A 13,285-nucleotide genomic window follows, 5' to 3' on the forward strand; every position below is an offset into this window, starting at 1 on the left:
AGCAGATGTTTCAGAGGTTCTGAGCAGATGTTTCAGAGGCTCTGAGCAGATGTTTCAGAGGTTTTGAGCAGATGTTTCAGAGGCTCTGAGCAGATGTTTCAGAGGCTCTGAGCAGATGTTTCAGAGGCTCTGAGCAGATGTTTCAGAGGCTCTGAGCAGATGTTTCAAAGGTTCTGAGCAGATGTTTCAAAGGTTCTGAGCAGATGTTTCAGAGGTTTTGAGCAGATGTTTCAAAGGTTCTGAGCAGATGTTTCAGAGGTTCTGAGCAGATGTTTCAGAGGTTCTGAGCAGATGTTTCAGAGGCTCTGAGCAGATGTTTCAGAGGCTCTGAGCAGATGTTTCAGAGGTTCTGAGCAGATGTTTCAAAGGTTCTGAGCAGATGTTTCAGAGGTTTTGAGCAGATGTTTCAAAGGTTCTGAGCAGATGTTTCAGAGGTTCTGAGCAGATGTTTCAGAGGTTCTGAGCAGATGTTTCAGAGGCTCTGAGCAGATGTTTCAGAGGCTCTGAGCAGATGTTTCAGAGGTTCTGAGCAGATGTTTCAGAGGTTCTGAGCAGATGTTTCAGAGGTTCTGAGCAGATGTTTCAGAGGTTCTGAGCAGATGTTTCAGAGGTTCTGAGCAGATGTTTCAGAGGCTCTGAGCAGATGTTTCAGAGGCTCTGAGCAGATGTTTCAAAGGCTCTGAGCAGATGTTTCAAAGGTTCTGAGCAGATGTTTCAGAGGTTTTGAGCAGATGTTTCAGAGGCTCTGAGCAGATGTTTCAGAGGTTCTGAGCAGATGTTTCAGAGGTTCTGAGCAGATGTTTCAGAGGCTCTGAGCAGATGTTTCAGAGGCTCTGAGCAGATGTTTCAGAGGTTCTGAGCAGATGTTTCAGAGGTTCTGAGCAGATGTTTCAGAGGCTCTGAGCAGATGTTTCAGAGGCTCTGAGCAGATGTTTCAGAGGCTCTGAGCAGATGTTTCAGAGGCTCTGAGCAGATGTTTCAGAGGCTCTGAGCAGATGTTTCAGAGGTTCTGAGCAGATGTTTCAGAGGTTCTGAGCAGATGTTTCAGAGGCTCTGAGCAGATGTTTCAGAGGCTCTGAGCAGATGTTTCAGAGGCTCTGAGCAGATGTTTCAGAGGCTCTGAGCAGATGTTTCAGAGGTTCTGAGCAGATGTTTCAGAGGCTCTGAGCAGATGTTTCAAAGGCTCTGAGCAGATGTTTCAGAGGCTCTGAGCAGATGTTTCAGAGGCTCTGAGCAGATGTTTCAGAGGCTCTGAGCAGATGTTTCAGAGGCTCTGAGCAGATGTTTCAGAGGCTCTGAGCAGATGTTTCAGAGGCTCTGAGCAGATGTTTCAGAGGTTCTGAGCAGATGTTTCAGAGGCTCTGAGCAGATGTTGCCTTCATGCTAACGTGTTAACAGCAGCTCTGGTTTTGCAGGTGTGGGGAACAACAATGATGGTATTTTGGTGCTCGGAGCCACCAACATCCCGTGGGTTCTTGATGCCGCCATCCGCAGAAGGTCAGAGAGCCTCAGAGGGTCGTCCTCTGCTGAGGTTTATTGTAAAGGTTTCATTTTATCGGTTATTTGTTTTCACCCAAACCGAGCAGCAGCTCCGTTAAACCGAGCTTTTGTGTCGTCAGATTTGAGAAGCGGATCTACATCCCTCTGCCCGAGGAGCCGGCCCGGGCCCAGATGTTCCGGCTTCATCTGGGCAACACGCCGCACAGTCTGAACGAGGCCGACCTCCGGGAGCTCGCGCACAAAACAGACGGCTACTCCGGCGCCGACATCAGCATCATCGTCCGGGACGCTCTGATGCAGCCGGTCAGGAAGGTTCAGTCTGCCACCCACTTCAAGAAGGTGAGACGGTGAAATGTTCCTCGAAGGCTCAGACGCCGCGGTGCAGATGTGAGCAGATGTGAGCAGATGTGAGCAGATGTGAGCAGATGTGAGCAGATGTGAGCAGATGTGAACGGATGTGAGCAGATGTGAGCAGATGTGAACGGATGTGAGCAGATGTGAGCAGATGTGAACAGATGTGAGCAGATGTGAGCAGATGTGAGCACATGCAGCGGCTCGCAGAACTACTCAGAACATGTTATTTAAATGTTTTTATGTAATGGAACAAAATGTCCCCTAAATAAGATACTTGCTGCTACAAATGACCTTCAGAGTAATGAGTTAAATAAGATCCACCTGTTCTGAAAGGTCCCAGGATCTAATACCACGGTTACAACAAAAGCAGCCAAAACCATGGAAAAAAGCACCATTAAATCCATCATGTGGCACCTCCACAGACCTGCTGAGGGGGTCACACCAAAGGTCACACCAAAGGTCACACCAAAGGTCACAGAGCGGGGAAAAGACATTATTCAGGGAGGCAACAAACAGGCCAAAGGTCGCACCAAAGGTCACACCAAAGGTCAAACCAAGGGTCACACCAAAGGTCACACCAAGGGTCACACCAAGGGTCACACCAAAGGTCACACCAAGGGTCACACCAAGGGTCACACCAAAGGTCACACCAAGGGTCACACCAAGGGTCACACCAAGGGTCACACCAAAGGTCACACCAAGGGTCACACCAAAGGTCACACCAAGGGTCACACCAAAGGTCACACCAAGGGTCACACCAAAGGTCACACCAAAGGTCACACCAAAGGTCACAGAGCAGGGAAAATACATTATTCAGGGAGGCAACAAACAGGCCAAAGGTCACACCAAGGGTCACACCAAAGGTCACACCAAGGGTCACACCAAGGGTCACACCAAGGGTCACACCAAAGGTCACACCAAAGGTCACACCAAAGGTCACAGAGCAGGGAAAAGACATTATTCAGGGAGGCAACAAACAGGCCAAAGGTCACACCAAGGGTCACACCAAAGGTCACACCAAAGGTCACACCAAGGGTCACACCAAGGGTCACACCAAAGGTCACACCAAGGGTCACACCAAAGGTCACACCAAGGGTCACACCAAAGGTCACACCAAGGGTCACACCAAAGGTCACACCAAAGGTCACACCAAAGGTCACAGAGCAGGGAAAATACATTATTCAGGGAGGCAACAAACAGGCCAAAGGTCACACCAAGGGTCACACCAAAGGTCACACCAAAGGTCACACCAAGGGTCACACCAAGGGTCACACCAAAGGTCACACCAAAGGTCACACCAAAGGTCACAGAGCAGGGAAAAGACATTATTCAGGGAGGCAATAAACAGGCCAAAGGTCACACCAAAGGTCACACCAAAGGTCACAGAGCAGGGAAAAGACATTATTCAGGGAGGCAACAAACAGGCCAAAGGTCACCCTGAAGGAGCTGGAAAGCTCCACAGAGCTGAGCTTTGGACACGGCTTCAGGAAGAGTTTTCCAAAAGGCACATCGGGAGCCTCCCAAACATATGGAAAGTCCTCTGCTCTAAAACTAAAACTTTGTCTGGCACAAACCCTGAGAACAGCACCCCCACAGTGAAGCACGGGGGGGGCAGCCGGTGCTGTGGGGAACTGGTCCGAGCAGAAGGGAAAAGCTGAGGAACAGACGGGGTTAATGACCCCAAACTCGGTCTAAAAGGTTGATGGTGCTAAAAAGGAGCCTCTCTCTTGCAGGTTCGCGGTCCGTCCCGAAGCAACAACCAGCTGATGGTGGACGACCTCTTGACCCCGTGTTCCCCCGGCGACCCTGCAGCCATAGAGATGACCTGGATGGATGTGCCTAGTGATAAGCTGCTGGAGCCGATCGTCTGCATGGTGAGATGTTCGCTCAGTGGAAACAGCTCAGACCCCAGTTTTCATTTTCATACGTAGGGAAATGCTGCTGATCATCAAAGGAATGATTGAAATATAGTTGAATTCGGCAAAGAAAGGATCAGTTTAGTTGTTTTTATTTGGTGCTAATCCTCCGAGCTTCTGCACCTTTTAAAGGGAGCATATAAGAATAATTCTGCTTCAGTTCAATCTGGTGTATTTCCCATTTCTGGGGGGGGTCAGAGCACTCTCAGTTTGGAGAATCGGACGCAAATCCTCACAGACGAGCTAAAGGCTCCACAGAAAGAGTTTTAGACACGTCATAGTGGTTATATTGTGTGTTTTTACACCGCTTTTTAACAACTGATGCAGAAATAATGTGATGTAATAATCCACAATATAGCTTTAGCTGGACCCGCTGTGAGCTTTTAGCTGGACCCGCTATTAGCTTTTAGCTGGACCCACTATTAGCTTTTAGCTGGACCCACTATTAGCTTTTAGCTGGACCCACTATTAGCTTTTAGCTGGACCCACTATTAGCTTTTAGCTGGAACCACTATTAGCTTTTAGCTGGAACCACTATTAGCTTTTAGCTGGACCCACTATTAGCTTTTAGCTGGAACCACTATGAGCTTTTAGCTGGAACCGCTGTGAGCTTTTAGCTGGACCCGCTGTGAGCTTTTAGCTGGAACCGCTGTGAGCTTTTAGCTGGACCCGCTGTGAGCTTTTAGCTGGAACCACTATTAGCTTTTAGCTGGACCCGCTGTGAGCTTTTAGCTGGAACCACTATTAGCTTTTAGCTGGACCCGCTGTGAGCTTTTAGCTGGAACCACTATTAGCTTTTAGCTGGACCCACTGTGAGCTTTTAGCTGGACCCACTATTAGCTTTTAGCTGGACCCACTGTGAGCTTTTAGCTGGAACCACTATTAGCTTTTAGCTGGACCCGCTGTGAGCTTTTAGCTGGAACCACTATTAGCTTTTAGCTGGACCCACTATTAGCTTTTAGCTGGAACCACTATTAGCTTTTAGCTGGAACCGCTATTAGCTTTTAGCTGGACCCACTATTAGCTTTTAGCTGGAACCACTATGAGCTTTTAGCTGGAACCGCTGTGAGCTTTTAGCTGGAACCGCTGTGAGCTTTTAGCTGGACCCGCTGTGAGCTTTTAGCTGGACTCGCTGTGAGCTTTTAGCTGGACTCGCTGTGAGCTTTTAGCTGGACCCACTATTAGCTTTTAGCTGGACCCACTATTAGCTTTTAGCTGGACCCGCTGTGAGCTTTTAGCTGGAACCACTATTAGCTTTTAGCTGGACCCACTGTGAGCTTTTAGCTGGAACCACTATTAGCTTTTAGCTGGACCCGCTGTGAGCTTTTAGCTGGAACCGCTATTAGCTTTTAGCTGGACCCACTGTGAGCTTTTAGCTGGAACCACTATTAGCTTTTAGCTGGACCCGCTGTGAGCTTTTAGCTGGAACCGCTGTGAGCTTTTAGCTGGAACCGCTATTAGCTTTTAGCTGGACCCGCTGTGAGCTTTTAGCTGGAACCGCTGTGAGCTTTTAGCTGGAACCACTATTAGCTTTTAGTTGGAACCACTATTAGCTTTTAGCTGGACCCGCTGTGAGCTTTTAGCTGGACCCGCTGTGAGCTTTTAGCTGGAACCACTATTAGCTTTTAGCTGGACCCGCTGTGAGCTTTTAGCTGGAACCACTATTAGCTTTTAGCTGGAACCACTATTAGCTTTTAGCTGGACCCGCTGTGAGCTTTTAGCTGGTCCGGCCCATCAGAAAACCTTCTGATTCCCAAACTGTGGGAGCTCTGCCTCTCCTCTCCTTCAGGACCAAATCTCTGAGCCCTGCTTTAAAATAAAACCTAAACATCTCTTTCATTGGTCCGCTGCGGCTCTGATGGCTCATGCTAACCAGCAGTCAGTCACTTCTTCATCTGATTCCGGTGGGGAGGGGGGGGTTGGAGCAGGGAGCGAGCTGAGGCCCCCGGTTAAAGCGTTTGAGCAGATAATGATGTCTTTCCCTCCTTTGCAGTCGGACATGCTGCGCTCTCTGTCCACCACCCGCCCCACAGTCAACTCCGAGGACCTGCTCAAGGTCAAGAAGTTCACAGAAGACTTTGGGATGGAGGGATAAAACCCGCCATCCTGCCCCGTCCAGCAGAGGGTCACACTGCACCCCCCCCCTCACCCCTTTCACTGTGCAGGCTTTCATCTCTCAGCTGGGCTCTGGTTTCTGCCTCTGATGGATGTGAAATAAACTGCTCTGACATCCTGCTCACCAGGGCCAGGATTTAACCCCGGAGTGACCTCATGCCACCTTAGAAAAGCTCAGTGTGCTTCGGTAGCTGGACTCTAGATCCCTTTCGTTCCATTACAGAACTTCTCTGAGCATTTTACGGGGGAAATGCCTAAAGTTTGCTCCCTCTGAGCTGATTCTGACTGAAGGACTGAACATGTGGCTGCCGTCGTGCACGTTGCCGTCGTGCACGTTGCCGTCGTGCACGTTGCCGTCGTGCACGTTGCTCTGAACCCAGTGACAGAAGAAGAAGAAGAAGAAGGTTCCTGTGAGGCATGTGAATGAATCCACGTGTTTTTATTAAACTGTGTGTGTTTTAATGTTTGTGTTAATGTTAAAACTCTGTTATTTTGTTATTTAAAGCAGATTCAAATGAAGTTTGTCTGGATCGGTTCTGCACCTCCGAACCAGAAGCAAATATAGAGAGATGTGCCCGACTGATGACCCAAAACCATTAAAGCCTTTAGATCGATTCTCTGCCGCTTAAATTCATCAAAGTATGTGTTTTATATCGCATGAAAACTGAATATCTGCAGCTTTTCTAACAACCGAGGTACTTTATGTTTAATTTGCACCCAGAAATCTGTTGAAAATGATCCCTAAACATGATGAAAATAAGCATTAGCGGCTGTAAAATGATTTATTCTGGAGCTTTAAAGCGTTTAAAACGCTTCTTTGGGTGAAACTTTATTGTTTAGGTTCAAATTCAGTTTATTCTTGTGTAAATGTGCAGTTTGTTTCCAACAGTGAAGGATTTGTTTCACATCAGAAATAGAAATGGTTGTAAGTGGACCATCCAGAACCCAAAGTAGTTGCTTTTCGTGCCTGTGGAACCTTCCAGCTGCAGCAGAGCCGGTGCTTACGGACTCTGGATAGTGGCGGTTCTGTCTTTCTGTGACATCATCGTGTTTTTCTACACCCTATCAGCTGCTGATGGTCATGAAATAAGATTTAAAGCTCCAGAATAAACGGCTCAGACACCAAAACCAGATGATAAAAGCAGGTTCTGCCGTCTTGTCCGAGTAATTTAATTTATTGAATTAGGGGAAAATAAATGTTATTCAAAAGCTTCTATTAGAGCTCCTAAAACTGTAAAAACAGCAGTTTGATCCCAATAAATCAACTCTTTCGGTTCCGTTCGGTTTGTAGAAGTAAAGCTTAGAATCAGTCGAGCACATCTGTTTCCCTGCAAACCATCAGTGTTCCAAACGTTATTTATAACTTATTTATCAGAACTGCCACTTTATGAATGATGTAACTAATCCGGCTGCATTTGAAGTGTTTCTTCTTCTGCTGTTTCTGAAGCAGCAGAAGAAGCTGAGCCCTGTCCTTTGGTTTGGAAGCCAGGGCCACAGCTGCAGCAGCTGTTGGACTAAAACCAACATCTGGACTGCAGGACTGACTCAGTGCAGCAGCTGTTGGAGTAAAACCAACATCTGGACTGACTCAGTGCAGCAGCTGCAAACATCTGGACTGACTCAGTGCAGCAGCTGCAAACATCTGGACTGACTCGGTGCAGCAGCTGCAAACATCTGGACTGACTCGGTGCAGCAGCTGCAAACATCTGGACTGACTCAGTGGTGGAACCGGTGCTGATCTCAGTGCTTCGGTACCACAGCTGTGTTTGTGGAGGTACTTTTGGGAAAAGCTCAGTTATTAACGTCCCTGAGGGGCCCAACGTGCTGCTGACCATGTAACCATGACTACTAATTTAACCTGAATTAATAAAAACTGACATTTCAAATGAAATAAGCTGGTTTGACCCGTTTAATTCTGTTGAAGCTGATCTTTTTCCTGCAGGCATCACAGCTGCTCAGAGCTCATGTGAAAAGTTCTGGGAAATGGAGCCGGAAGCAGCTGCATGGGGCCACCGGGGCCTTTAAGGGTTCTTTTACTTTTGGAAAGGTTTCTTCTTGGAGAAATGGGTCCAATGGAGAGTTTCCAGGAGATTAAAGCCCCTGAAACGGTCCCTGATCCTGGGACGGTACTTTCCCAAAGTACAGGAACTTGTTTTAACTCAGGTTTAAAACCCAAATGAAAACGGGTTTCTTTAGTTAAGAGGTGTGGTCTTATTAGTCATTGCTCTGTGGAGTCCACTAACTTATTAGTCTAACCTTTGCTGGATTTAAGTTAAGTTTTTAGAAAGTTCACAAACGGCTCAGAGGAGTTTTAGCTGAAACTGAGACTCGGTCCCTCTTTTATTTCTTATGAAAAAGCATTTATAATGAGAGGAAAACAACAGTTTGGACCTTTCTTTATGGGTCTATTCGCTTAAAATGATTCTTTAAACAGTAACTGTTGAAAATAGTTAGAAAAATTAATCCATACACATTAAAATGACATGTTTTTGTCCTTACTGCCCACAGCGTAAAAAGCGGTGGTTTTCAGGTGAGTTCAGTCACATTTCTGGCTTCCCACAGCCACAGATTACCTGACAGCACAACTTTTCCAGGGATCAAAGCTCCTTCTGAAAACCTCTGAGCCCAGTCAGCTTTGAGCAGCTCTAACTCCTCTGCTGCTTCTTTGTTCTGAGACATGAAACCCAAGCTGCAGCCTGCTCTATCCCACAATGCTTTATTGTACACGGAGCAGCAGAAGCCGGGTTTTCTGCAGCAGGATCTGCAGTTCAAGCCTCTTTAAATGATGACCTGATACTTCAGTTAAGACCCGACACTTATTGAACGGTTTGTATTTGTTCCACAGAGACTTTGGAGCAGCATCTTCCTCAGACTCTGCTCCTCTTGGGGAGGCTCTCTGCAGCAGGAGCATCTTCCTCAGACTTTGCTCCTCTTGGGGAGGCTCTCTGCAGCAGGAGCAGCATCTTCCTCAGACTTTGCTCCTCTTGGGGAGGCTCTCTGCAGCAGGAGCTTCCTCAGACTTTGCTCCTCTTGGAGAGGCTCTCTGCAGCAGGAGCATCTTCTTCAGACTTTGCTCCTCTTGGGGAGGCTCTCTGCAGCAGGAGCAGCTTCCTCAGACTTTGCTCCTCTTGGAGAGGCTCTCTGCAGCAGGAGCTTCCTCAGACTTTGCTCCTCTTGGAGAGGCTCTCTGCAGCAGGAGCATCTTCTTCAGACTTTGCTCCTCTTGGGGAGGCTCTCTGCAGCAGGAGCTTCCTCAGACTTTGCTCCTCTTGGGGAGGCTCTCTGCAGCAGGAGCTTCCTCAGACTTTGCTCCTCTTGGAGAGGCTCTCTGCAGCAGGAGCATCTTCTTCAGACTTTGCTCCTCTTGGGGAGGCTCTCTGCAGCAGGAGCAGCATCTTCCTCAGACTTTGCTCCTCTTGGGGAGGCTCTCTGCAGCAGGAGCTTCCTCAGACTTTGCTCCTCTTGGAGAGGCTCTCTGCAGCAGGAGCTTCCTCAGACTTTGCTCCTCTTGGAGAGGCTCTCTGCAGCAGGAGCATCTTCCTCCTCAGACCTTACTCCTCTTGGGGAGGCTCTCTGCAGCAGGAGCAGCATCTTCCTCAGACTCTGCTCCTCTTGGGGAGGCTCTCTGCAGCAGCAGGAGCGGCTCTCTTGTTGCGGTGATGGGGGAAGGTTGGCATCAGCTCTGGTTCACAGGCTGGAGAGAAGCAGCAGAAGCAGGTTAATGAGTGGCCCCAGAGGGCAGAGGTGCACCCTAACCCAACTTCACTTACGTAGAGGTTTCTCCTTGAAGTAGGAACTCTCCAGACAGTCTTTGGCCGCCGCTCTGCATCAGGAAAGAATCGGTTAGTGAAGGCTCTTGGGCTCGGTGGGTTAATCGGTCTGTCCTACCTGCGCTGGGGGTTGTACATGAAGAGCAGGTTGAGCAGTCTGTGCCCAGCGTCTGACAGCCAGGTGAACTTATTCTTCAGGTTGTTGTACGGCTGCTTCCTCAGGCTGTACTGACCAATCAGGGGCAGCTGAGAGAAACCCTGTGACACACCAAGGATTAGTTAACAAAGGAATGTGCGATTATCTGGGATTAGGTCGATGGTGATTAACCTGCAGGTTGTTTTAGGTGGATGAGGGAGAAAGGAGCAGGAAAGTTTAAACCTGAGCGAGTTCAGCTGTGACCAAATCCTCCCTGACAGCTGATTGGAGGCCAAACAGAGCAGATACCAGTCCTACTGAGGTCTAAAGCCACACGAGACGCATCAGTGAGGAAAACCAGGGGTTGAAATCAGCCAGAATTAGTTTAGGCTTCAGCCAGGACTGGAGTCAAAGTGCTGCCTGAAGTCTGTCCGCCGCTGTGGAGTTTGAGAGAAAACGAGACATTCTGCAGCTTCTTCTTCTTCATTCTGCAGCTTCTTCTTCTTCTTTATTCTGCAGCTTCTTCTTCTTCTTCATTCTGCAGCTTCTTCTTCTTCTTCATTCTGCTGAATTTGCTGCTCAGATGTTGTCTCTAAGTTGCTCCAGTGGTGCTCTTTGTCAGATGATGCTACGGTTAGTTAGAGTAAGACAGTAATTCTTCTTATTCTAAGTATTATGCAAACTTCTGACTGACCAGAGGCGCAGTGGGGGGGTGGTTACAGAATACTTTAAAACTGATGCCCACGACCTTTGTTATGCAAATTCCTGGGAGTTCGTCTGGGGCTGAGATCAGTTCATGACTTTGGTTTCTGACTCTGCACCGCTTTGCTTTACAGTCACAGAGATTTTTGGGCTTCTGATGGCGTCTCTGTGGCCTGTTCCCATGTCTGGCTGCTTATTTGCAGTGTTCACACACAGATGTTCACACACAGATGTTCACACACAGATGTTCACACACAGATGTTCACACAGATTTGCTTTAATGAGTCACGGCCCACAACTGTGGAGAAGCTGCCGAAGCGCTACTTTAAAACACAAGTTCCTCATCACTCATTCTAAGGCAGGTTGGCCGTGCAGACCTGCCTCGGTGCTGAAAACTCACCGGCCAGATGTTCTCATTGGGAGTTCCAAGCAGCTGCACGATCAGGTCGACCTGCTGGATCTCAGAGGTTCCAGGAAGCAGAGGTCTGTGGGCCAGCAGCTCAGCCAGGATGCAGCCCACGGCCCTGTGATGGAAACATGGAAACATCACTTTAACCACGTTACAGCTGAAAAAAGGAGGATTTACAGGAGAACTCTGCAGCTGTAGGACGGTTACAGTCTAAATGTTTCTCACCACATGTCCAGAGCTGTAGTTTGAGTTTTAGTCCCCAGGAGGAGCTCTGGAGCTCTGTACCTGCAGGAGGGAGAGGAGGAAGGAGGAGGGGAGGAAGGAGAGGAGGAGAGGAGGAGAGGAGGAAGGGAGGAGGGAGGAGAGGTAATGGAGACAGCAGAGGAGGATTACTCCGAGGGATTACAAGCTTTCCACTGAGGCGGCACCAGCAACACAAAGGATATCTGCAGCAGGTCCATCTGAGGTGCAAACAGGCAGAAATCTGCCCCCAAAACAGGCAGAAATCTGCCCCCAGAACGGGCAGAAATCTGCCCCCAGAACGGGCAGAAATCTGCCCCCAGAACAGGCAGAAATCTGCCCCCAAACCGGGCAGAAATCTGCCCCCAAACCAGGCAGAAATCTGCCCCCAGAACAGGCAGAAATCTGCCCCCAAACCAGGCAGAAATCTGCCCCCAAACCAGGCAGAAATCTGCCCCCAAACCAGGCAGAAATCTGCCCCCAGAACGGGCAGAAATCTGCCCCCAGAACGGGCAGAAATCTGCCCCCAGAACAGGCAGAAATCTGCCCCCAGAACAGGCAGAAATCTGCCCCCAGAACAGTTCCCTCTGACACACAGAATGGAAACTTGCCTTTTATTAGTGGCTCAATGAGGACGAATGTTTCCACATGTAAAGAAATACACGGTAACGTTTTGGCTGGATTTATTGGCAGATGTTTAACCAGCGACACTCACCACAGCGTCACCACTCGGGGGGTCATGGGCGGCCGGGGGACGCCGTACATCCTGGCCAGCCCGAAATCAGCTGGAAAGCAGAAGCAGAGCCGTGAGAAGAGATCCCAGACTTTAAAGGAGCGAAACTGAAATCTAACAAACTAATCCATTAACCGACTAATTCAGTGTGGATGGAGGAGATAATCTTACACCCTTTGTGGCCTGCTATAAAACAGCATCTCCTGCTTTGATCAACTCTGAGTAAATCTGCCTCTGAAGATGCTCTGGATCCACTTCAGTCTCTGTGTTCCTCGTTCTTCTTTCTGTTCCTTGTTAAGACACTCAGACACGACTTTCCTCCGCTGGAAATGCGAGATGCTGCTTAATAAATGTTCTGTTTGCTAAAAACGACGACAGTCAGCGGCTGCTTGGTGCTTCATGCAGATTCTGCAGGTTCCAGCTGAATAACCATTAAAATGCACCTAAATGCTCTGCTTCAGTTAAACCTGTGAATCTAAAGTTTAGACTTTTCTGGATTCAGTTTTCTGTCAGCAGTCCCACCAGATGTTGCCTCCTCCACAGCTGCCTTTTCCTTTCTTTACGTTGAGCTTTTTGTTGTAAAGAAAAGCTTCTTTTGGCTCATGGCAGAAGGTAGATTTCTGCAAACCTTTTATTTCTGTCGTATTTAACGGAGTAAATGAGCAAAGTTTCACAGCACAAATCATCACGTTCCCTCTTCCTTTAGAATGGAAAATAAGTTTTTTTTTAAATCAAAAACATCTCGAAGGAACAGATTTGAATCATTTTCAGCTTCTTTATTTTGTATGCTGCTAAAATCTGATGAGAAAGTCATTTTAAAAGATTTGGTGACAGCAGAGCAACTTAAAGCCCTTAAAGTGTTGCACTTTCTGGCTCCGTATTCGCGCTGAAACTCCAGATCCTCGGGACATTTCTGTGAAAGATCAGCGGCGGGACGTGTGGGTGCAGCAGTAATGTGATTACAGCGCAGAGGTGCTGTGTTAATAGAGAGAACTCACCGATCTTAACGCAGCCTTTGTCCGTCATCAGCAGATTAGACACCTTCAGGTCCCTGATAAGAAGATTGAGGAGGTTAATGAGGCCGCCGCCCTCACTGCGCCTGCTGCAGCAGCACATCGCTTCCCCTGCTAGCTTCTCTGAAGCTCAGGGCTTTATAGCTTCTCCTGCTAGCTTTACTGAAGCTCAGGTCTTTATAGTTTCTCCTGCTAGCTTTACTGAAGCTCAGGGCTTTATAGCTTCTCCTGCTAGCTTTACTGAAGCTCAGGTCTTTATAGCTTCTCCTGCTAGCTTTACTGAAGCTCAGGTCTTTATAGTTTCTCCTGCTAGCTTTACTGAAGCTCAGGGCTTTATAGCTTCTCCTGCTAGCTTTACTGAAGCTCAGGTCTTTATAGCTTCTCCTGCTAGCTTTAC

General features: G+C 48.2%; 2 protein-coding genes across 2 annotated transcripts in view; one reads left to right on the forward strand and one right to left on the reverse strand.

The window, feature by feature from the left end:
• The window catches only part of vps4a (vacuolar protein sorting 4 homolog A), a 12,208-nt gene extending 4,435 nt beyond the window's left edge, over positions 1-7,773 (forward strand). The window contains exons 8-11 of the mRNA XM_072386816.1: positions 1,416-1,497; positions 1,620-1,839; positions 3,588-3,728; positions 5,764-7,773. Of these exons, the coding sequence (XP_072242917.1) occupies positions 1,416-1,497; positions 1,620-1,839; positions 3,588-3,728; positions 5,764-5,865 (545 nt within the window). The 3' untranslated portion in view covers positions 5,866-7,773. The remainder of the gene's footprint in view (positions 1-1,415; positions 1,498-1,619; positions 1,840-3,587; positions 3,729-5,763) is intronic.
• A 414-nt stretch (positions 7,774-8,187) lies between these two features.
• Positions 8,188-13,015, reverse strand: cdk10 (cyclin dependent kinase 10). Its single transcript, XM_072386817.1, has 7 exons — positions 12,874-13,015; positions 11,858-11,927; positions 11,128-11,187; positions 10,894-11,017; positions 9,774-9,913; positions 9,656-9,708; positions 8,188-9,579 (listed from the first exon to the last, which is right to left on the reverse strand). Exons 1-7 carry the CDS (start codon positions 12,989-12,991, stop codon positions 9,482-9,484), a joined length of 663 nt encoding a protein of 220 aa, XP_072242918.1. The 5' UTR covers positions 12,992-13,015; the 3' UTR covers positions 8,188-9,481.
• Between the last annotated feature and the right edge of the window lie 270 nt (positions 13,016-13,285).

The sequence above is a fragment of the Leuresthes tenuis genome, unplaced genomic scaffold (assembly GCF_036924035.1).
Source record: "Leuresthes tenuis unplaced genomic scaffold, fLeuTen1.0.hap1 SCAF_5, whole genome shotgun sequence".
Lineage (NCBI taxonomy): Eukaryota > Metazoa > Chordata > Actinopteri > Atheriniformes > Atherinopsidae > Leuresthes > Leuresthes tenuis.